Below are 25,631 nucleotides of genomic sequence, written 5' to 3' on the forward strand. Positions count from 1 at the left end.
TTTTTGTAGCAACTTTGTATAATGTCTTTGTACATTCAGCGAAACAGCTCCGTTTGCACTACTTGCTTGGAGAGACATAAACGTGGCACTATTTTTAAGATATACACAAAGCCTTAACAAAACACTAGTGCACAAACCCTCAACACAACCATCTGAGGAACTGTACAAATTTACAAATTCTTTCCTGAGGATCTCTCCTGCTCAATTTCACACACACACACACACACACACACACACACACAAACACTCGCTCTTACACACATACACAATCTGTGGAATATTGTAGGTCTTTGAATGGCTAGAAGACATCTTGTGTTTTGTGGCAAGTGTGAATCTGATTAATGAAATACACACACATATACACACCCACACACAGAGTAGTCCTGGAACTCTACAAGTTCAGAGCATGATCACGTATGCTTTAAGTTCAACTTAACATCTGGGAGATGCTGCAAGTTCAACCACATCTGGAATAACACACTGGATTTGATCTCATTAATCCGTGGACAAACCCTTGACGTGAAGATCCGAGGCACTGGACACATTTTGGGTCCTTAAACACTGGCGGAAATGATTGTAAAATTTGAATTCTGAAAATCGCAGTTGAAACTAGTTGAAGTGATGACACGGTGGGAAATCAAATGCAGACAATCTGCTTCTTTTCCTCTTCAGTTGTAAAATGGAGGAAATGTTGCAAGACTAGAAGACTTCTTCACCCACAATCCCTATTCTAAATATATGCAAAATCAAGAAAACTAGACCTTTGTTTCTTTACCAGAATTTGGTATTTTTCCATTTAAGAGTTATATTTTCTTATGCAAATACAAACCAGAGCTAGCTCAAAAACATGGCGGCTTGATGTGAGAGTGGCAAAAAAGGTGCAAAAGTACTTCTATTTGCTATTTATCTTTTGAAAATTAACACCTGGACATAGAGAATGAAAAAACAATGACAATTAAAGGTCGACCGATATGGGTTTTTCTGTTCCCCGAAGCCGATAATTAGAAATCAAGGCAGCTGATGGTTTGATATATGATGCCGATTTTGTTTTTGTCCACTATGTTTGTCCAACTTTCATTTTTCCTTCCTTCATCTCATTAAATCGAACAGTTAAGTAATAAGAAGTGATACGGAACGACACAAGCCTCTCCAACAGTGCATTTGTAATCAAGTTTGGTACCCTAGTCTACATGTTGCCTAAACTACAGCTAGCTAAAGACTCTCTAACAATACAGTTATCAAAAAAGAAACTCACATTCTTGGACGCGGAATATAGACTACTGCCACCTACTGGCATGTATTTAGCTACTCGCTGATGTGCTCGCATATTAATTTTATAAAAGCCAAAAATCTTAATCGGCCGGCCATTCAATCGGTCGACCTTTAGTGACAAGCCACAGGTACGCATGATTAACGGCAATCCAGTGTGTTGGTTCTTCTTCCATTCTGTGTAGCATTCAATATAAAAACATTATGTGTATCTGAAATCAATCAAAGTTTCAAATGAATCCGAACTAGTAACTCCAAAGTGTTCGCCCTTGTAAGAATTGGTGACAATCGTTTTTCCGTCTTGTGCAACTGTTGTAGGTTGGTTGATTTGTTTTCTGGTGGCTTTGTGGGCACATACACTGAAAATTGCCGCTTGCTAGCGTAAACACAGAGTAAAGGTTAAAGAAAAACTTCCCCGATTTGCTGTTTTCTTTGGTTATTCCAATTCCATTTAGGCGCTTTAGTAATATGTAACATAGCATGATAAAACCTAAGTTCTCCATGTCTTATAAAGCTAGGCTTACAATTTAGCCTTGTCGATCTGGTGAACTATATTGGTGTCGACTTTCCGAATACATTTGGTGTAAGTGGGAAATTGGGCACATCAGATTTCTTGCCAAACTGTGCATTTAAAGAAAGGAAAAAATGTCTGACAAAACTGACATGGAGAAGCTTCAAGCCTAATGATGGGTAATCCTGCCTTTGAGCTTCCATTGACACTACAGTATACTGCGTATTCATCACTCACACTTACATGGTACATTCATAAATCTTGTTCCTCAGGATCTAATCCAAATGCCTACTAATCAACACTGTTATGTTTGTCCGTTCATGTCTTTGTCCTCATAAGGAGCTCAGAGTTTCTTAAAGTACTGCATTTAGTGTCACACATCGTGCCTCCAGCCAGTGGTCCCCTATACGTCCTTTATTCAGCACCTCCAAACAGAGCCCAGTTCTACGTCTTACTCAGTGCAGTCTCTCTGGACAGCCCATCGCAAGTACGAACTTTAAGCCAACATGTGTAAGTATGTGTAAGGAGTACACTTCCATGGATTGTACAACCTCCTATAGCTGTGCTCAAGTAATATCCCCCACCAGAGCACCAGGGGGTGCCAGTGCACATCGTCAGAGCCAAAACACCAACACAAAAATCCCTTTGAATGCTCCTTCAGAGGGTGAAAGTTCAGCAAGGTGTGTGTGTGTCAAGGCAGAGGTGTGTGTGCAACGAGGCAGATGAGTACAGATTTGACGAAGTGGTTGAGCACGAAGTCGCTGCAAAGCACTGTCCAGATGCAGCGCTTCCTTGAGTGAGCGACTCAAGGTTACGGAGAGAGTCACTGGGATTGGTAGGTTTAAAGAGTAGAGTTGTGGCATCGCTCGCCTGCTCGTATCCGTTTCCCTTATGTCCCTCGTTTCCTCCTGCTGGCCTGTAGAGCGGACTGCTTGCTGAAGGACTGTCTGAATTAGAAGTACCACCAAAACTGAACTCCTCAAATGCTCTTATGTCACCAGGTCCGACTGAGTAATAGGGTTTGCCGAGGCTGTCCGAACTTGGGGAACCATTATCTGCAATGCTAGCGGGTAATGGAGCCAGACTGGGAGCTGGGTAAGAGTAGCCACTAATGCTGGATGCTGGTAAAGGTGTAGCTGGTGCAATGCTGGTTGAAAGACAGGCAGCAGAAGGGGATGGAGGACTATAGGGGTATCCAGTGCTTGGGTAACCATATGTCGGAAGGCTGGGTGAGGCGTTAGCTCCGTAAGTTGGCACTAAGTTGGGATGGGAGGCAACCGGGTGGAGAAGTGGTCCATTATAGGAACCCACAGAGTGCAAGTAAGGGGCACTATAGAGGGTGCTGCTGTACTCTTGTGCACTTGTTTGGCTACCACAGTTACTACTGGAGAAACTGGGCTCTGGCAAGCTACCCGCTCCGACACCGGGAGGGCTACCGACACTCGTGGGCATTTCTGAGACACTCAATGGTGCCTTAGGGACCAGTTCTGGGACACAACCCAGTGGTGGGTATACGCTCTCAAGCCAAGGCTCTGCCTCGAGTTTCCGCCCGCTAAGCAAAGGCGGCGCTCTGTTGACAACGCTAGGTCCATTCACACTGGCAGAAATGCTAGGGTCTGGGTATCCGACAAGTCCATTATCGCAGGGGAGGTCCAAAATGGTGGAGTAACGTTCCGCATATCTTTTTAGCAGGTTGGAGGCGGTCAACGCCGAGATGTCATCGTTGGCCCAGGAATGGTGGTACGCGCCGGCCGAAGATAAACTGGTTAACCTTTGACCGCGGAAATGTTCAAACTTGCGTGCTGGTGAGCGTGTGGTGGATGTGATGTCATAATGCTGCTCTGCCCACTGCGGCTGCTCAGGGGCCCACTGCATTGTCACGCCTATGAGAGAGAAAGGAAAAACACACACGAGTGTTTATGTTTTTACATTTAAGCAGCATAGAAACTATGTAAAAATAATTTTTTTAATTTAAATCCAACACAAAAAATATATAGATTTTTTTACAAATTTATAAATAAATGTACAAATTGTAAATACTATAAGCTGCTTTGAGACAATGTCTGTTTTGAAAAGAGCTATAGAAATAAACTTGACTTGACTTTATTGAAAATAGTAATACGTTAATATTAATTTTTACCCAATATCACTAATAGATAAAGGAAACTCACAAACACACACACACACACACACACACACACACACACACACACGGCGAGGAAGAAAAACAGTGTAGTGGATGATATCACTGAAGTCTGATACACAGATATGGCAGAAGGCTTCATCTCAAGTGGATCAAATGAAAGCTCTTTAATGTAATCAAGAAATCTCCTATTACACAAACACACACACACTCACACCCACGCATACATGCAAATACACACCAGAAGGGAACATCATATTTCAGCGTACTGTAATAATGAACAATCAATAACGTCGCTCTCTGCATTAGCAACTGTAGCCGATGACAGCTGTCCCCCCGGTCCCCAGAACATAATGTGTCTCAACCATTTTCTGCTTACACACACACACACACACACACACACACACACACACACACACACCCTAACATTGAATAAAAAGATTTTATATTGTGAATACAATGGGCTTTTATACGACTCACCATATGGGGGCGAGGGAAAGAGGGAGAGATCGAGTGCACAGAACAGATTTCCTTTTTTTTCATCAAGCCATTTCGACCAATTATATCAGTCATGGGAGCGTTATTGGACCACACCATGGCACATAAAGGCCACGCACACGAACACACATGTACACACAGAGCTACGAGTTCTGTAGAAACCCAGACCCTGTGTGTACTGCACTATTTTGAGAAGTGTGCTCCATTTTGTCCGGGGGAAAAATACGACGAAGAGAAATCGTGTCCAAATGTTGTTTCACGGCAGACACAGAATCCCCACAATGCACTGGGCTGTTCGGAGATGACGGATGACCTATATACCGAGTAGGTTGTGCGGTTTCGGACACATCCAGGTTCTACCCGGCGGGAGAACAGAGACTGACCTACCCACATCCTCTACCGACACACACACAGCATTTCAGGATGAAAATGAGATGTGTTTGTTGTGTAGTGCGCATTCTACTAGAGTTTCTTTTCATTATTAAAGCACTCGAGTATTCATTGTGCTGTCATTTCATCCCGCCATGGACAGGACAGTAATAGCAGCAGAGATACAACATGCATTTACATGTATATATTATTACAACAAATAATATTCGTCACGTGTTTGTTATAGAAATAAGCTCAAGGATGAGAAAGATCTTATAACACATGTACACTATATGGACAAACATTAGGACACCTGACTTTTCCAGCCATATGTGATTTTTCCCCGAATTGTTATCATACAATTGTATAGAAAGTCTTTGGATGCTGAACTTAACAAGACCTACACCTGTTTCAGCATGACAATGCCCCTGTGCACAAAGCCAGCTCCATGAAGATATGCTTTACATGGGTTGAAAGATCTTCTTTAATGTATCTCCAACCCTACTGAACACTTTTGAAGTGAATTTTTTACACTTACACTTTTACACTGCACTCCACGCCTCCTCATCTCACCTTCAACACCCTTCAATATACTTGACTTGAATAGATATATATCTCACACACATTGACACAACATATTGCAGAAAATCTTCACAGAAGAGTGGAGGAACAGCAAATGGGAACTAAATCTGATCTTGGTCAGGTGTCCACAAACATTTGTCTATATAATGTAATTCAAGATGTTTAGTGCTGGGAACCAGAGATGTCCCTTCATTATTACAAGTTTAAAGCAAAAATGCAAAATATGTTTATTTTTTTAAGATATTGGTTCGAATAGTTTTGAATTTAATTAAAATATTTTCCAATCATTTGTCAAATTTAATGGTTGAAATTCTTTATTTAGCAAAGTCTCACACACAACATTCTTTTTGCAACTTATTCTAATAACAAAGCACATTTGCATACTGAAAAATGATTGGCTGTAATAATTTATGACACAATAACTTTTTCGCCCAAAGTCTGGGATATACATTGAGTTTGAAAATCAACCGGTGTGCGTAATATATAGAATTTATTCAGTGTTTTCTCTTGAAAGGTGTTCTGATATACCGGTCCATTTGAAACTCAAACTAGCAGACTTTACTGAATAAATGTCCCACAAAACCTAAAGGAACATCTTCATTCAAATGGTTCTGAATTCGATATTTTTTTATTTTAAACGCATGACGATGCCAAAAGATAAACTCCTGAGAGAAATAGTTGTGAAAGGAAGGAGGAAGACAGTGAAAAATGACTTTCTTGGTCGGCTACTGTTTAGATACAAGCCGTTGTAACGCGTTGAGTCTGGGTGAAGGGAGAGCTCGCTAACTCCAGATGCAACAGAAATCATATAAGCACAGACAGGTTTCCAAAACTTGTGCTTTTTTATTTTTCTTGGCAACAGCGTTACGGGTTAGTCAACAAAACTTAGAAATGAGCATCAGAAAATAATAAGGACATAATCCTCGGTCTTGCACACATGCTGTAATAGCGGAAAAATGCAGGCTATTCCCAAAATGCCGCTCTGCTCTTAAAGGAGCCACAACATATTTCACCCGTTACACCGTGTAACAGACACTGTCTTTCGTTAAAGTCTGTGTAAAGTTCATTAGTTTCAGTGTAGAATCTTTGTCAAATTCAGTGGGTGCGGTTGATATATGGGTGCGCTTTTTAGTCCGGAAATTACGGTAATAACAAAGCATAAGTCTTTGTGTACAGTCTTTGTGCAAGCGTACTACAGAAATTCTATGCATTTGAAACTGCATCAGTACCTGACTTTACTAACATCCTTATTAATGAATGAATCTCCACAAATCTCCACAAAATCTAGTGGAACATCTTCCCAGAAGAGTGGAGGTTCTTAGAACATGAAATGTGGACTAATGTGGAATGGGATGTTGAAAAAAGAAGCACATACATATTATTTTTGGAAGGAGTCTAAAGTGTCTCCAATGCCCTCAAACACGATTTTAAGATAAATCTTAAAATATGTTTTTAAAACAAAATGAAAAACTCAGTTTCCATTTTTCATGTTTGTTACTTCATTTAGAGGTCATAACACTTGTTTTTTGTCAGTAAAATTACTTTTACAGCAGATAATAACAGACTCGATTGGAAGGAGCTGCATTTACATCCGCTATCTACTGCAATCAAAAATAAGCCTGACTAATTACATTCGCTTCTATCAAGCCACTAATCCCTCTGATCGATACACACACACACACACACACGCTCGCGCGCACACACAACCCGAGGTCACGTTACACTCCCAAAGGAACTCTGTTCTAAATGAGACACTAGTGGTCAGATGTGTATTCACACTCACACGCTGAGATCATATTCAAAAGTTATAAATGTGAAAAGAAAGAGAGAAAAAGACAGGACTCTTCAGTAGTTTGATGAAAACACTTTTTTTTTTCGTCCATGCTAAAAAAAAAAAAAAAACGAGAAGATAACAGTAATTAATTCTGCAAAACCTGTAAATGAGGCATGAAAGAAAGTGAAGGGCAGCAGTGGAGACGTAGAGTGTGAGAAACATCACGTCCACACAAGAGAGAGCGAGAGAGAACGATAGAACGATAGAACGATAGATAGATAGATAGATAGATAGATAGATAGATAGATAGATAGATAGATAGATAGATAGATAGATAGATAGATAGATAGATAAAAAACAGTCAGGCAGAGAGAAAGTGGGAGAGAAAGAGAAATCGAAACAGAAGGAGAGAGACAGACAAACATACACAGACAGACACAGAGTGAGAGAGAGAGAGAGAGAGAGAGAGAGAGAGAGAGAGAGAGAGAGAGAGAGACAGGCAAAATGAAAGACATAGAGAGATTGATAGACAGAAGAGAGAGAAAGACAGAGAGATAAACAGAGAGAAAGAAAGATAGAAAGAGAGACAGAGAAAATGAGAAACAGAACAAGACAGACAGACAGACAGACAGGGAAATAGAAAGACAGAGAGAGAGAGAGAGAGAGAGAGAGAGAGAGAGAGAGAGAGAAACAGAATGAGACAGACAGACAGACAGACAGAAATACAGAGAGAGCGAGAGAGAGAGAGAGAGAGAGAGAGAGAGAGAGAATGAGAAACAGAATGAGACAGACAGGGAGATAGAAAGACAGAGAGAGAGAGAGAGAGAGAGAGAGAGAGAGATGAGAGTTTTAAAATAAAGTCTCACTTTCAGAATAAATAACTCCGAGGTATGGAGCACAAACAATATCCTGAAATAATGACTGAAAATGACTGTTAAATCATTTATGTGGCTTTGAGCCTAAATGCAAATCAGCCTTATACATTTACTAGCAACTGTTAGCCCTGTATCACCGCAGACTAGCCGTGTATTAGCGAGGCTCAGCTTGACATAAACTAGATTTAGCTTGATATGAGTGGGAGACAGCCTTTTATTAGTGTGGATTAGCCATGTATTAGAGAGAGCTAGCCCTATATTAGCATGGCTTAGTTTTATTTTAGTCAGAGCTAGCCTGATATTATCAAGCTACATCTTTATTTAAGTCAGAGGTACCCCTCTATTAGCAAGATCCAGCTTTTTTTTTTATTCAGAGCTAGCCTTATATTAGCTCGGTTCTGAAAAATTGTCGGACAGATAAAAGCTGTGAGGTGAAGACGTCAGCAGGAAACCAAAATCCAAATGTCAAAACACTGAATAAACATAAACTCAGCTAACGACACACTAAATTTTCTATATGGCACTAAATGTATATTTACAACAAGTGATTAATGACTGGTGATTTTTGACAGATGAAAAGTGACTGATGGCAGGTGATTAATGACAAGTGCTTCATGACAGGTGATTAACAGCAAGTAATTGAAGACAAGTGATCAATGACAGATGACAAGAAAATAATGGCAGGTGATATATTTATCACGTGATCAATGGCAGGTGATTTATAACAAGTGATTGAAGACAGATGATTAATGGCAGGTGATTTATGACACGTGACAGACAGCAGGTGATTGATAACAAGTGAGTTATTACAAGTGACGGGATTAATGGCAGGTGACTTATTACAGGTGAATGATGATGTGATTGATAACAAGTGATTAATGACAAGTCGACTAATGACAACTGAGTGGCAACAGGTGACTGATGAGAGATGATGGGTTATTAATGCCAGCTGATCGACAACAGTCGATAGACAATACGTGACAGATGACAGGTGATCGACAACAGATGATAGGTGATTGATGACATGGGTCAGGTGATCGATAATAGGAAGCAAGCCTGATTCATGAATCAGGTGGCTGTGACAAAATTCATTTGTGTTAAGAAGTCTAGTCATGGGGGGCCATGTTTGTAGGCCACAATGCATTCTGGAATACTGAGTCGGAATTGCCTTGACCTAAGGTAAGCCTGATATTAGTGAGTGCTAGCTTTATATTTAAAGTCGTTAGCCTTGTATTAATCTGTGCTAGCTGTCTATCCTTATATTAATGTCGATTCACTTTATTATTAGAGCGTTCACTTTAGATAAGCTAGGTCTAATGTTATCATAGGGAGTATTTTTAGAGAACTTGCCATAGGAGCGTGAGTGTTAGCCTTGTATTAGCCTTATCCTGATTAAAACCCTTGTCGAAAAAATACTACCATCAGAATATTTCCAGAACACTTTTTTAATTAGCTAATGTCTAATGTCAGTTTGTCGAAACGCGAGCCAGCGAGAGGAAGTGTGTACATAAGTTTTTGCCCCCTGTACTGTCCCTTTAAGCAGTCATTCGTGGAATTTTCTGCTTGTTGCTGAAATTCGCTGCCGAGCCGAAGTTCTCAATCTCGAACTTTCTGTTCTACACAACAGCCGTGACAATCCCATTATCTCCAAACCTGCTGACCTAGGGTGTGTGTGTGTATGTGTGTGTGTATATATGTGTGTGTGTGGGTGCATGAGAGAATGCCTTTCAGTTGTTCCAATATAGCCCCTAACCTCCTGTCCTCTGGGGAAGGCTCATCTCTCTCTCTCTCTCACACACACACACACACACACACACACACACACACACACACACACACACACCACCCCCATTTCCTGAAACAACGCTCCAGCTCCTTTAGAGGAACACATTTTATTATCCATTTTAAGAGCGAAGGAACTGAAAGTTATTTTTCGAGCTTGTTATTCTTTTAACTCACACGATTCAGTTTGTTTTACTCAGCTCAGGGGCACATAATATCATAAGCATTTAGTGTGTGTGTGTGTGTGTGTGTGTGTGTGTGTGAGTGAGTGAGTGAGTAGAAAAAAAAATAAGAGAGAGAGAGAGAGAGAGAGAGAGAGAGAGAGAGAGAGAGAGAGAGAGACCGGCCTCACATCAACAGACGAGCAGATTCTCTTCCTGTAAAAATCTCTGGTTCCTATACCAGCAAAATCAATACTACACACACACACACACACACACACACACACACACACACACACACACACACACAGCCTGCTGAATCTATAAAATGCTTTTATTGAGTAATTAAACACCCATTACTGTCGCTGGCGGCGCAACGGTAAATCAGATAAAGCCTTTAACAGGAGGATCTGAACACATTACACACACACACACACACACACACACACACACACACACACACACACACACACACAGCACAAAGACATCAAACAATACTTAATCTTCTCGAACAGTGGAAATGCACACAAGAAGGACGAGCTCTCCTTTCCAAGGGTCACATCTGTATTACTTATCTTCTCGATTATCCTAACTAAATATATATTTATATCCTTTTTTTCTTTCTTTTTTTTCCTTACAAGTGCATAAATAATAATAAAAAAAAAAAAACGTGAGGTGGTCTTGTACCAAAACTGGAATCTTGGCTCAGATCAGTAACCAAAAAAAAAAAAAACCCCAAACACTAAAACAGCATTCAAGCTAAAAAAATCTCCCACGATTTTCTACATTCAATCTTAATAGCATTAAAGATAATACAATTTGAAAAATTATCTTCTCGCTGCCTGAAATTCGTTCTTCAAAATTCGTTGTTACTTCCGTATACAAACAAATTCATTCAACTGTTACAGAACAAATGTGTTGGTTTTTTTCGTTTCTTTAAAAAAGGCTAATAATTTTACTTAGCCATTGTCATTTCAAGAACATATCAGCTTTACTCCAAAAAAGACTTCCTCTCTCGAATATGCCACTTCCTGCACACCTGACTAAAGTGAAACAATTCACCCAGGATTCCAGAAGCTGCAGGAAACTTCTGTTACCTCGCTTTCACAAACACGTCTTTGTAGTGCAAAAAAGACAAGAACAAATACCATTAAATGATACCAGACTTTCTTTTCCTGTTGTGTCTGCAGGAAGTTACAGCTCTACCTCTGCCATGTTAATCTGTATTCTAATTAACTCTCAGGACACGCCTCGTTCTCCATAGTGTTGTTATTCGTCATATTTACATATTCATCAGTTTAACGAGGAGAAATCACTACACATATCAATTACTGATTATTCATTATTGGCCACTTGCTATACAATACGAGTATATATAGGAGTATAGCGCATCCACTAATAATTCTATAGAAATAATTGTTTTTTTTTCAATTTAATTCATTTCTATAATCTTGGGCTAAAATCTGTAGTTTTCGATCGCTAGTTTGACATGTTAACCGACAGAATAAAGCAATTAGTGTGGCAACTTCGAATCAAGTTAGGAAAATTGTAAAAACGATTCAGGTGGACACCACAGCAAACTTATGGAGGGAAAATGAGTGTTTGACGTTTTCATGATCATGGATGAACTAAATTAATGCTACAGAGTGTTTTCGTTTGCTGCTAGCTACCATTACGGAGAGAACGCATGTCTGAACGAGTCATGGATCGATGTGGTAAAACTTCAAGACGTTTTCTGACATTATGACAAACTGAGGCCCTACAGTGGGACATGGGGATCATGTTCGTACAGTCTGTGATGAGCAACAATCGCAAAAGGACTATAAAAAGCGCAGAGTGTGCGCCCGGGAGGAAAAACGTTCCTATGATTCTTCAGGCAACAAGATTACACTGAAAACATTTACCGAGCAAAATATCAAAGCATATTGATGTCGATTCATTTACTTGGGTCTGATTCCTCGCCATTTCCGGGTCAACGGTACTGGAAAGTGCTGTAGCGGAACCGAAATGATAATGTAAAATATGATTTCAACGTGATACTAAATTTAAATTTTAGACCAGAAATGAATGGTTAAAAACTTGAATGGCTGTTTCTGGTATAACGTGGTTTATTACATGGTGTATTACATATCACACATCGAATAGTAGCTAATAATCTTTCTAGAGTCTTTTGCTGATAAAGTGTCATCGGAACAATACACAGAAATCTGAGCAGCTCAGTTCGGTATCGCTCCATCCGAGCACCCACAACACGACAAAAGTGCTTTTGAGCGAGAACTTTTACAAGCCTACATATGCATTCAGTGGATCGCATTGTGTGTGTGTGTGTGTGTGTGAGAATAAAAGCTGGCGTGAACAGTCTCCCTGTTGTAAAGGGTTTTGTCAGAACTGCCGAGTGGCCAACCCTTTAATTCTGCTTTAATATGAATGAGCCATTGAGGGAGTCAGTGCCCTCTCTCCGTGAGAGAAAGAGAAAAAAGGGAACGTTACGGAGTAGAGAGCAAGTGTCACGTTGCACGTGATGGAAAACTCAGAAACACTTGCTATCGCTAGGTGATGATACGTTCCTGTGTCAGAATAACCACCTGAGCTCCGAACGTCATACATTTTTACCACAGGTTTTTCTTTATGTGAAATCGTTGATTTAGTGCCATGTTTTCCCAACACCACAGTGCTGTTGGATTCCCGATTCCGATTGGTCTGAAGGCGAATCATGGATTTAAATAAAATCGCATAGAATTTCTGTAGCACGTTTACACGAGGACTTGTAGACTAAATGGTCCACCTCAACACAAGTCGAAGGAAAACACTGAATAAATATCATCGAATACGCAAACCGGTGGATTTTCAATCCCAAAATATATTCCAGACTTTAGATGAAAGAGTTATTGTGTCATAAAATATATCAGCCAATCATTTTTCAGTATGCAAATGTGTGTTGTTGTTATTAGAGAGTTACTATTGGAATGTAATGTGTATATATTATATTATAGAAAAACTATTAAAACATTAATGTTTACAATTAATGACATTTTTTTTATATTAAATTCAAAACCATTTAAAACAATATTTTAATATTAATAAACAATTTGGGCATTTTTGTTACTTGTGATTTTAAAGGAACATCTCTGACACTAAAAAAATCTACATAGTACACTAAATTTCGAGATGTTAGAAAAAAGATTTTTGGACAACTGACCATGATTGGTGTTTTCTGATCATCCCATTTCAATTCAATCACAATTTGTTGTTCTAATAACCTCCACTTATCTGGACAGATGCTTTACTAGATTTTGTGAAGATTCTTTCAGCCACAAGAGTGAAAGTCAGGTGCTGATGTAGGTGAGAAGGTGAGGAGGCCTGGGATGTAGTCAGTGTTCCAATTTATTCCAAAGGTGTTCAATAGGATTGGAGCTCTATAGCAGGAGATCTTCCACTAAATCCAACCCATGGAAAGCAGATCTTCATGGAGCTGGCTTTGAGCCGGCACAGGGTATTGTCATGCTGTAACAGGTTTGGGTCTCCAAAGTTCAAAGGAAGGGGAAACAATTTTCTTCTACAGCATCCAAAGACTTTCAATACAATTGTGTGCCTCCAAAGTTTGGTAACAATTTAGGAAAGAAGAACATCTTCTTCTTCTTCTTCTTTCAGATTCTCCCATTAGGAAAGAAGCACATAAGGGTGGACAAGTCAGGGGTACCAATATTTTGTCCACATAGTCTATTATTTCCTTGTTTTTTTATTTTGTTCTGAGGGTAAAATGACAGAGCTAAAACATCATTCTTTTCATTTTTAGGATATTGTGGAGTGGAAGGTCAGTCAGCAAATGTTAGAGATTTATTGGTTATTTCTAAAGGTTATTATTAAGATTTATCGGAAGGTTGTGACCTCAAATCCCACTGCCCTTGTTGGGCCCTTAAACAAGGCTCTTAACCCCTTAGCTACTCAGTTGTATAAATGTATAAACTGTAATTCTCTCAGGATAAAGGCATCTGCACAATGATGTAAATATAAATCTGTGGTTGCGGAGATAAGAGACAAAACTGCCCATGCTGTCTGGGTGGGTGGGGCATAGAACCTCTTCCCTGGTAAACCCTGGTAAGTCCATAAGGTCATGTTTGCGCTTTTCTCTGAGTGTGATCCACAACCTTGTGATGTGCGAGCAGGTCAAGTTTTGCATTGCCTGGTTTGTAGAGATGATGGGAAAGTTCTGGCTGGTGGCTGGGAATTTGCAAGTGATCGAATTGGGGAGAAAATGAGAAAGATATTAAAATTCACACTAGAAAGTAAATAAACACTGTCAACTTGAATCTGATGGGCATTTTTAAAGCGGCGAAATGTACAAACATGATCGAGAAATGCGGTTTAGGTTCTGTATGTGGTAGATTACAGGATAAAAAAAAACCTTCAATAACACGTGTAAACACGATTTGCTTCGGAATAGTTTCCATTTCCGCGTCTCATTTCGTTCGGCCGCGCGACGTTTCCCGAAACGCAGTGCGTAATTTTATATTGCAGCTCTAAATACGCTTCAATCGAATTTAATCTGAGAAAAAACAATTCCGCGCAAACGCATTTACTAATAAACTCAAGGTAAGAAAAAAAAAGCCCACTCTTTTCCTCTGGATGTCTTCATGTCCCCCCCTCCACCCCCCCACCTTCTCCATGTCACCCCTCCTTCTCCAGAAGACACATTATTCAGAATCTGTCTGAAATACGCAGTCGGGGCTTAAATCACTTTCTGGGCTCTTTAATCGAGAGACGAGCGCCTCGCATGCCGATGACCAATTGGGCTCTGAGCGCCATTTCGCTTGCTTAATTAGAAGAGTGGCATGTTAATTTACGGGCACAAAGGGGAGAACACGGCGGGGGGCGTGAGGATTGGACGACTGTAGCCTGCCGGGGACACGCGCCTTTAATAGGTCGTTAGCATGTTAAACGTCTCAATCAGGACTGGCAGTCGTGTGCTCATATATTCCAGAGACGGGGGATTAAAAAGAATGGAGGGGGGGGTATAATATTATAGCCTGAATAGGTATTTGTATAAAAGTGTGCAGAATCTAAATCACGAATCACATGGACATGGTTTGGCTGATATTCGCTCGGATTTTATTTATGTGGAAGTGACGGGCGGAAGAAATTCGAATAAACACTCCCTCACATTACGGCTTTGGTTATAGATATATTCAGTAAGCAAAAGCACGTAAAAGAAAACGGTAAACTTCTGCTGCAATGGTACATGAAATGTCACCCAGGTTTAATATTAGATGTGATTTTCTTATCCTTTTATGACAAATGTATTTAATTCCACACATTGCTACGTCAGTTACGCTGCATTTCTTTAAAGGAAACCATAATCCTGAGAATGAGGCTACGTGTAAACTAATCCAGATCAACACCGTTTTCAAACGTATCCACATCGAAATGGGTTTTCAAAAAGCCCATTTTTTAACACGTAGCCTCCGTCGGAGTGGGAACAGGAGGCCAAAAACGGAGAGAAAAATATGCGTTTGCAAACAAAAACATATTAGTGTGGACATGGCATGAGTGATGTCACAGTCGTGTGGTGTGGCGTCATAAAATATAAAAGCCAATCATGTTCAAATATGCAAATTTCTCTCTTGTTTTTTTTGCATATTATGCATATTGATATTCTGATTTGGCATCTTTTCATTTTTCACAGAACTGCTTTAAACATTCATTTCTCATTTACATATATTCATTTTCTGTATTATAAGAAAACATTGTCTTTAAGAATTTACACGTGAGAGGCAGGTTGTTCAATGTGCAGAAGTTTGTACGCCTTTAGTTTTTTTATTTGAAAAAAATTTACCTTTAAAATTATTTTCTTGTAATAAAACGAAATCAAGACAAATCCAAATAAACAGAAAAGAACAGAGCAATTAGCTGTTTAAAGGATACAAAAGAAACACAAATGTATGCATCTAAATCACATTTATGAGGTTGATTTAAAAATCAGTCTCCTGTCCGTATAAAGTCAAATTTCCTGTTTTCCTCTATTTGTTCTATCGACGTGCAAAAGATCTACATGCATACGACTGTATAAATTACAAACTCAAGTACAGAAAATCGGATATTGTACAGACTTTCTGGACATCATATAAATATATATATTGTTTATGACCCAAAAATATGCAGTCCAGAGTTGAGCGGTTCTTTTGGTCACTTCCATTACACACAGGAAGTCCATAGAGAATGTCGGAAAAACTCTCCAATGTTCCCTGAATTATGCATACGGTGATAAATATAGGTGTATATTTCAGCGAATAGGCTGAGAGGAGAGGAAAAAAGTGTCTCATGATTCTAACAGAGGAAGAGAGGTGGAGAAAAGAGAAGGAACGATAGGAAAAACGAATAGCTGAAAATGCACAAAGAGATGGGAGGAGGAGGAGGAGGAGGTGGAGGAAAAAGAGATTTTGAGAGATGGAGGGATGGAGTGAGGGCGTGAGGGAGAAAATGACACGGGACACATGGCGTGTCCTGAATCACTAAACCGATTCTGTTCTTCTCTCCATCATCGAAGGATTTCATAAAAGTGACCACTTATCATTCATAGCTGCCCACAATGTATACACACACACACACACACACACACACACACACACCATGTGTCTAGAAAATACAAGGTATCGTTATACACCAAAATGTATGTGCTTCATGAGTGATCTTATCTAAGGTTTACACGGGACAAAAGTGTGTGGACACCTAACCATAAGATGGGCATGTGCTTCTTTTTGAACATTCTCATTCCACAATTCATCCCAGGTGTTCAACAGGGTTTGAGGTTTACAGCAGAAGATCTTTCACTCCAAACCATGTAAAGCAGATCTTCTCGCTGGCTTTGTGCGCAGGATCATTGTCATGCTGGAACAGGTTCGGGTTTGTAGTTTGTAGTGAAGGTAAAATTTCATGCTATCGCTTTTTGTGGCAGTTACTAAGAATTAAGGGTGTGATGATCCACTTTTTTCATGTTTTAGTTGGATTTATGATACTGGCTACACATTTTTAGAATATTGTGAACAAAAATTTAATGACAAGATCTGATTTTTTGTTTAGTTAAAACTTCAAAAAAAAAAAAATCAAGTCTAGTTAAAAATCTTTTAAAAGCACAGTTTTCATACTTTTGCAATTAAAATATTCTAAAATGTGGCTATATCTATATCTATATTTTAGAAAAAGTATATAAAAATTCTCCTATAAATAAAATGAAATGTATAAAAAAAAAACAAAGTGTGGACGTGGGACTGAAAAATGAGCTCAGAAGCAAAAACAGAGCTCCAAGATCGGTTAAACTGACCGCTTTCTGTGGCCTTTCCGTGGTGTTGATTAAAAGAGTTTTTCATGAATGTTTGTGTAGCTTTAGAACTAATCATTGCAATCCAGCGCGGTCATCGTCTTCACAAGCGAGAGAGATTGTCAACGGACGAGAACGCGATCACATGAACGGCGTTCCTACAGCATGGGGATCCTCGTCAAGATGAACGCCTGTATCCTCAATCAGACGCCCTGTGAAGCTGTTTTTTCCCTCGTAAATGTATTTGTATCAGCATGTCACACTGTATTCCTGCGTTCAAAACAGATTTCAAATCCGATCAAAACACGTCTGGTATCGTGGTCCTGATTTGATCCACATTCACACGTCTATTCGCTTCAAATTAAAACATAACGCATGACAAACACTCGCATGTTTTGCTTCTTGTGTTAAAAAGAAAATTTCGCGACGCTTTTTTTTTCTGAAAGGCATTCAGTGGCCCATGAGTGGTGCGTTTTTTTTAAGCTGTCAGACGTGGCCTGAAGAAACAGATACATTTACACATGTATAAGACTCCATTTACACCTGGACACCTCATGCATTTTGAGCATCAGGATTATATCCGGACAGGGTTTCCCGTGGGAATGCAGATGGAAATGCACCCAGGACTTTTTTAACAAAAAGTATTTTAAACCTGATCATCAGGGCGAACATCTAAAATCGTTTCTAATACACACGAATACACACACGTGTGTTCAGTATCACAATTTATACCCCGTTTAACTGAGAATGCTAATATTTACTACAAGAGTGGAGAACGAGGCTTGTCCTGAGAGTCACATAGAATACAGATTAACATGGCAGAGGTAGAGCTGTAACTTCCTGCAGACACAACAGGAAAAAAACGTCTGGGTTTATTTCATCTTTTTTTATATACTATTCTATTTTTATTTTTTTTTAGAAATGAGTTTATTAGAGGGACAGCGCATGTAGGACGTTTTGGGGACAAAGTAAGAAAAGCCCGATTGAGATGGTTTGGACATGTGCAGAGGAGGGACATGGGGTATATCAGTAGGAGAATGCTGAGGATGGAGCCACCAGAGACTAAGACCAAGGAGGAGGTTTATGGATGTGCTGAGGGAAGACATGCAGGTAGTTGGGTTGAAAGAGGCAGATGTAGAGGACAGGGGGGTATGGAGACATATGATCCGCTGTGGCGCCCCCTAATGGAAGCAGCCGAAAGAAGAAGAAGATTCCGTTTTATTTTTTGTTTGTGAAAGGGGCCATGTGTTAGAACTCACAAGGAACTTAAGCAAGTTGATGATTTGCCGTCTGTCTGAACCAAAGAAATAAAAGCGAACGCTCTGTAACATGTTGAACTGCAGAGCATCATATTATTTCCAGTTAATCGCATTGTGTTGAATCGAATTAAATTCGTAGTAGGTGCGAATCGTATATCGCATCGCATCGGTAGCTGCTTTATTATGTATCTTTAATGCATCGTAACTTTACCTACAGTATGCATCCGCCTTAGTTATGGAGATGCACACATAGATGACTGCAGGCGCAAGTTTGAAAAAACTGATTGGAAAGAAAGAAATAAAAACGTTTATACGCATTAAGGGGGTGAGTTTTTTCCGAAAGGTGATGCTCATTTTGCAATAATGGAAGGAGTCTTCAGTTTTAGTGCTTTGAAAAAAAAAATGGCAAAGAAACATGGCAGTACTGCTTTTTCGTCTTGAAAAAGAAAGAACGAGAGGATTGTTTGTAGCTGCTGTGATGTACGTCATCGCAGCTCCACTGTGGTACAAACGGAATAAAACACTTCGGGAAGTGGCGTCAATGGCGTTTCTGGTCGAGTCGGATCGCATGTTTTTTTTGTTTTTTTTCGTTACACATTGTATAACCGATCATCATGCCCAAACATATCCCACGCCAATCTTTTCATTTCGCTTTTCCCAGAGTCCGTGTAAATGTCGAGGTTTTTCTGCTGTCTCGCTGCCATAATGAACCAGTGCTGGAAGGATTTGCAATTTGCCCGCAACACCATCTGCGAGACTCCAACCCCACGCTCACAGCTAAACACGACCGAGCAAAGCAATCTGCTCTGCATATATCACACACACACACACACACACACACACACACACACACACTCAGAGGAATGAGAGATGGAGAAGGGAAAAAAAACGAGAGAAAGATTTGAAAAGGAGTCAAAAAGGTTTGGAGCCATGTAAAACGAATTTTCACACACGTTCTCGGTGCGCGTGAATCGTTGTATAATTAAAAGCCGTGCTCAGACAGCTAGCCGGATGCTCGTTTCCGGCTAGACAGAATAAACCGATCGGACTCGCGCTCGGTCGGTTACTAGATTTTGATGCAAAAAAAAAAAAAAGAGTTCTCACAAAGCACGAGCAAGCGTATGAACTTCTCCTGTCACACTCCGGGAACTTTTTCTCTTTTACACGTCGAGGATCATTTTGTGCAAACCTGATTTACATATTCTCAACTTTTCATTTACAAATGTGTGGACCTTTTTTTTTTGTTCTTCTCGCACATTTGCACCTTGCACTTTTTTCCTTTCTATTTTCCCCCCCTTAATTTTAACGCAAGTGCTCACATTTCTGACTCTTTAAAAAAAGGCGAGGAGAGGAAGAAGAGGACATTGCAAAAGAAAGCAGAGAAAGAAAGGATAGAAAGGCTCACAGTATAACTTAGACAGTATATAAGTCAAACATCATCGCAACATTGCGATATCTGTCTGTATGTGTCTATCTATCTATCTATCTATCTATCTATCTATCTATCTATCTATCTGTCTGTCTGTCTGTCTGTCTGTCTGTCTGTCTATCTATCTATCAGTCTGTCTGTCTCTCTGTCTGTCTGTGTCTATCTATCTATCTATCTGTCTGTCTGTCTGTCTGTCTGTCTGTCTGTCTGTCTATCTATCTATCAGTCTGTCTGTCTGTCTCTCTGTCTGTCTGTGTCTATCTATCTATCTATCTGTCTGTCTGTCTGTCAGTCAGTCAGTCAGTCAGTCAGTCAGTCAGTCAGTCAGTCAGTCAGTCAGTCTGTCTGTCTGTCTGTCTGTCTCTATCTATCTATCTATCTATCTGTCTGTCTGTCTGTCTGTCTGTCTATAGCTCAATAAATAGATACCTGCACTCCTGCATATATATTACATAATAAACATAAATATTGTGAAGTAATAATGAAAAGAGTGATACAAATCTGGCGATGAGTTACAGATTACACCATCAAGGTTTAACTTCACCCCAGACATTTTTTGTCAAACAAATATTTATGATTTTTGAGATTTTTGACAAATTAAGACGAAAGTAATGGCACCCCATACACACAAGAAATGATAGCGAGTGTCTATGGTGCACTGATGCGCTGCAGTGGCTGAGCTGCATTACTGCATTGCACTCTTGAGCCATGTAGTTGTCATTTAGTCTTTTTCAACTGTCGCCTTTTATGGACGTTGTGGGCGTGGCTAAAATGTTAAACGTGTCCTGAAGCTGGTGCTCCGTTATTTAAGGTAGACTGGCATCAATCAGCACGAGTGAATGCGAAGAAAATCAGCGTAACTCACAAATCCTAGGGTTTGAAGGCTACAAATTTTAAAGCAGCATTTATAAAACACAGATCAATTCTGGTGTACGATATAAAGTGAAATATCAAATCGCAAATCCCTGACAGCTCGGCATTCATTCATACCGGGTACTGTGAAATGTATTCAAGTTTTGGAGAAGAACATGAAAAAGAGAGAGATTGAAATATTGGAGAATCGCATGTTATCATCTCGGTCCAAATTACAAAGTGCGTGTCTCCAGCGCGAGACAACTGTGAGCTCCACAATGCCGTCCTCGAGCTCCTTTTTTTTGTTTTTTTTTATTATGCCTGGTGCGAACGCACGGGGATATTGCGCGACATGATTGTGTTCGGTAACCTCCCATCATCAACTCTCTTCCTCCCTCCAGAAAAAATGCTATCATAGCACCGAAAATCAATCTGCCACACAAACAGCGGCTATGAATAAAATATTCCGGAGAACAAGAGAACGGAGATTGGACGGGAGAGAGAGAGAGAGAGAGAGAGAGAGAGAGAGAGAGAGAGAGAAAACTCTCAAGCATGAGAAAGTGAGTGAGTGCATGGGGGGGAAAAAAAAAACCTCGGCAGGTAAAGTCCTCATGCGTCCGTGATGGGATTCTCTCATGGCATAAATGTTTTGTACATATAAAGCCATACACACACACTCACACACACACAAACACACACACACACACACACACACACACACAACTTTGAACCTCACATGCTCAATTGCAATGCAAAACTAACTCCACTGCATTAAGATCAGAAGTGAAGCGTAATCATGAAATGAAGCATTTTTTTTGTTGACAACGTTCGAGGGTGGAAATGTAGAAACGTGTGGGCAGTGGGAGGAAAAAAGAAAAATAGATAAACAGAGGAACAAAAATATGAAATGACAAGATAAGAAAGGAAAAAACACACCTACCATATACACTGCTCATCATGTCGCTAGGGTAGAAGAGATGATGGAAGGAGAGAGAGAGAGAGAGAGAGAGAGAGAGAGAGAAAGGGGAGACAGGAAATCAGAGATCAGACCATTTTTAAGTTGGGAAGAAAGTAAAGCAGGACAGACGGGCACTCATTAACCTCTGTGTGAAATGAAACAAGGGGAGAGAGCGGGAGAGAGGAAGAGAGAGAATGAGAGAGGAAGAGAGAGAGAGAGAGAGAGAGAGAGAGAGAGGAAAGGAGGAAGAGAGAGAGAGAGAGAGAGAGACTGAGAGAGGACGAGAGAGAGAGAGAGAGAGAGAGAGAGAGAGAGAGAGAGAGAAAGAGGGAGGAAAAGAGAGAGAGAGAGAGAGAGAGACTGAGAGAGGAAGAGAGAGAGAGAGAGAAGAGAAAACTGAGAGAGGAAGAGAGAGAGAGAGAGAGAGAGAGAGAGAGAGAGAGAGAGAGAGAGAGAGAGAGAGACTGAGAGAGGAAGAGAGAGAGAGGAAGAGAGAGAGAGAGAGAGAGAAGAGAGAGAGAGAGAGAGAGAGAGAGAGAGAGAGAGAGAGAGAAGAGAGAGAGAGAGAGAGAGAGAGAGAGAGAGAGAGAGAGAGAGAGAGAGAGAGAGAGAGAGAGAGAGAGAGAGAGAGAGAGAGAGAGAGAGAGAGAGAGAGAGAGAGAGAGAGAGAGAGAGAGAGAGAGAGAGAGAGAGAGAGAGAGAGAGAGAGAGAGAGAGAGAGAGAGAGAGAGAGAGAGAGAGAGAGAGAGAGAGAGAGAGAGAGAGAGAGAGACACAGAGAGAGAGAGAGAGAGAGAGAGGAGTATTTTTTGTAGCTTTTTTGTTCTCCTGTTGCACAAACCTATTTATAACAAAACCAAAAAGTTGCCCACTCCAAACTCATCCCCTCGTTTTGTTCTCCCCTCATTTCAATAGGTTTCTTTGTGATACTTAAAATGTACAATGAAAAGCTGTTACTGTAACCTGGAGCTGCTTCCCCTCACTCTCCATGCATTAAAGCTGCCATAAGCAACCTTGAAGATCGCGATCTCGCCGGTTTGTTTGTGAATTAATGCCCGAGGAAACCAGGATACAGTTTTATTATATGATCTGCTGTAAAAATCTTTCCAGGTGGAAATGATAAAACCGTTCGCAAGCACAGGATCAGTCGTGAACTTTTTTTGGGTCACAAGATGATCTTCAGGGGTGCTTCCATAGGTTCCTTGTATAAATCTGTGGTTATTAAGGTGTAATTGTGTATCTTAAATTGTTGCATAAGGTGATCAGATAGATAGATAGATAGATAGATAGATAGATAGATAGATAGATAGATAGATAGATAGATAGATGCTGAAGACACAAAAGGCACCTTTATTTCTAAAGAGGTAATAAACAAACCCGACATGGTGAAATGCTGCGTTTCTCCAGTAAAACCATCAGATCCTGGTGAGAAAATGTTTTCTGGAGGTCACACACTGATCATTTAGATAAGGAGCTGATGATTATATTTTAATTTATATTTATTTAATTATATTTCAGGCTCGATTGTGGTTTCCTGTGTCGGTCGGTGGTGTGTGTTGGCCGCAGAACAGGACACCAGACTATTCAAATGAACATTAGAGAAAAAAAGAAAAGAAATCCGACTTTGTTTGACGAACTCCCGAACATTAGCGATTAGATAAACGGAACCGCCTTTGTGTGTGTGTGTGTGTGTGTGTCGGATCTCATGGCGGATCGGATCTCCAGTGTCCGCTCTTGTCCGCGCGCGGCGCCGCTGTCCGTGCGCTGTCATGGCCCCTTTCTCCCTCCGACACACACACACACACACACACACACACACTCACACACACGAAACGGACACAATAAGCTCCAGATGTATCATCTGAAACACTAAACTCTTACCTGTTCATATGCGGTCACGCCGTTACGCGCTTTTCTTTTTTCCTTTTCTTTTTTGTTTTTTTTCTATTTTTTGGCGACCGTCGGTGCTCGTCGGGAAGCGCGCAGGACTTCCGCTCCGACCAGTCCCAGTCTCAGACGCTGGTGTTCTGGAGCCGCTCCAAGTTATTGCGGGTGAGACTGACCACCACCACCACCACCACCGACACTGCCATGTTGGAATTCCGGCTCTTCCGAGCGGCTGCTGGAAAAGGAAAGCAGCGGGGCGCGCATTGCGCATGCGCTCCTGCCGGACAGGCCAACTCGTGTCCGAGATGGCTCTTGAGGCTGATCGGATTTCTTGCTCGATGCATCCCTAGGCGAGTCCTCGAGGCTGTCATTTCATCATCACCATCATCACCACCACCCTCATCATCAACCACATCATCATCATCACCATCAACAATTCCAGATGTTTTCTATTTCATCATTAGGAGGAAAAATGTTTTTATTATGGGCTTTTTTTTATTTTAAGGTCTCAACGTGTTCCTTTATCTACTGTATTTCATTAATAAATGTATAAACTGGTTTATTTCTTTAAGGTTTTAGTAGCCCAAATAAATCATTAGTACCACATCTGTATCAAACCCTCAACATGCCTTTAGTTCTTTATCTAGATTTATTTTAATTTCATTAAAAACAAAACATCTTTATATAAATTTACCATTACTAAGTAAATCATCATATCAGTCACCTCTTTATATTTACAAACATTTGATCATATACTGACCTAAAATGGGTTGTTACTGTTACGGCAAATGATGAAATATTCCTAGTGGATGTTGTACAGGATATTCATGATTATGAATATAAATATGAGAATATTTTCTCAAGTGAAAAAATAACAACGCACTGATTAATTGGGTATACATTTTCCAGCATTTGAGATGCAGTTGGTAAAGTTTAAAGGTTTCCATAGTAATAAATATGTGAAAATGTGTACATGCACAAATGTATGTTACCATCATCTATTAGTTTTATACTTAAATTTCATTGTGGATGTTTATATAGATTTATATAGATTTTTCCAGACAAATAAATATGTCAAGTTTGCCTTTACATAATACATAGTGATACATAGTGACAGCCAATAGCTTCATCTATTGTATATTATATATATATATATATATATATATATATATATATATATATATATATATATATATATATATATATATATATATATAATATGGATGTTATATAGAATGTTATATAGAATAATATGGATGTTATATAGAATCTGCAGAAACAGAAACCTACTTCTAAAATATTTCATCAAGTCAAACTATATTTATCTGTTTACAAAACAAACTGACCAATAATCATCTAATACACTGTTTAATAGAGTGTAAGGTTACAAACGTTAAAGATGCTGTTGGCGAAGTTGAAAGTCGGGTCCATACTAATAAATATGTGAAAATGTCATGTACAATGATCAATTATCAGTGTACATGCACAAATTCCTTCTTCGTAACAGCCTCATCTTTAACTTCATTGTATACTGACCTAAATTAGACTCTTACTGTTACGGCTAATGATTCAATATTTCATAATGGATGTTGTGTAGAATATACAGGAAAAAATACATACTTTCGGCTACTTCTACAATTTTAGAAAAATTTAATTAAATCAAAATATAGAAGAGATATATAAATAACTCATAACTCAAAAAACTCCACACATTGTGGAAAACGATAAATGAATCGTATGTAAATCAGATTTTTATACATGTTTATTAGACTGGGGGAAAAAATAAAAATGAATTATATATATATATATATATTTTTTTTTATTTATTTACTTTTTTTTAAATCAGATTAAAATCAGATTTTTAAACATGTTTATTAGACTGGGGAAAAAAATTATAATAATAATAATAATAATAAATATATATATATATATATATACTGTATATACACAATGTGTCAATGTATCAGT

At 39.6% G+C, this 25,631-nt stretch overlaps 1 protein-coding gene across 2 annotated transcripts; it reads right to left on the reverse strand.

The window, feature by feature from the left end:
• On the reverse strand, nt 1-24,573 carry LOC124393239 (fidgetin). Of its 2 annotated transcripts, XM_046860853.1 has the most exons (3): nt 23,658-24,573; nt 21,760-21,782; nt 1-3,663 (listed from the first exon to the last, which is right to left on the reverse strand). In XM_046860853.1, the coding sequence occupies exons 1-3, from the start codon at nt 23,663-23,665 to the stop codon at nt 2,453-2,455; spliced, it is 1,242 nt and encodes a 413-aa protein (XP_046716809.1). In that variant the 5' UTR covers nt 23,666-24,573; the 3' UTR covers nt 1-2,452. The 2 variants fall into 2 exon arrangements, with proteins under 2 accessions (XP_046716809.1, XP_046716818.1); XM_046860862.1 differs by lacking the exon at nt 21,760-21,782 and having other exon boundaries at nt 23,658-24,572.
• Nucleotides 24,574-25,631: the final 1,058 nt, after the last annotated feature.

Source organism: Silurus meridionalis, chromosome 1 (genome assembly GCF_014805685.1).
Source record: "Silurus meridionalis isolate SWU-2019-XX chromosome 1, ASM1480568v1, whole genome shotgun sequence".
NCBI classification, from domain to species: domain Eukaryota; kingdom Metazoa; phylum Chordata; class Actinopteri; order Siluriformes; family Siluridae; genus Silurus; species Silurus meridionalis.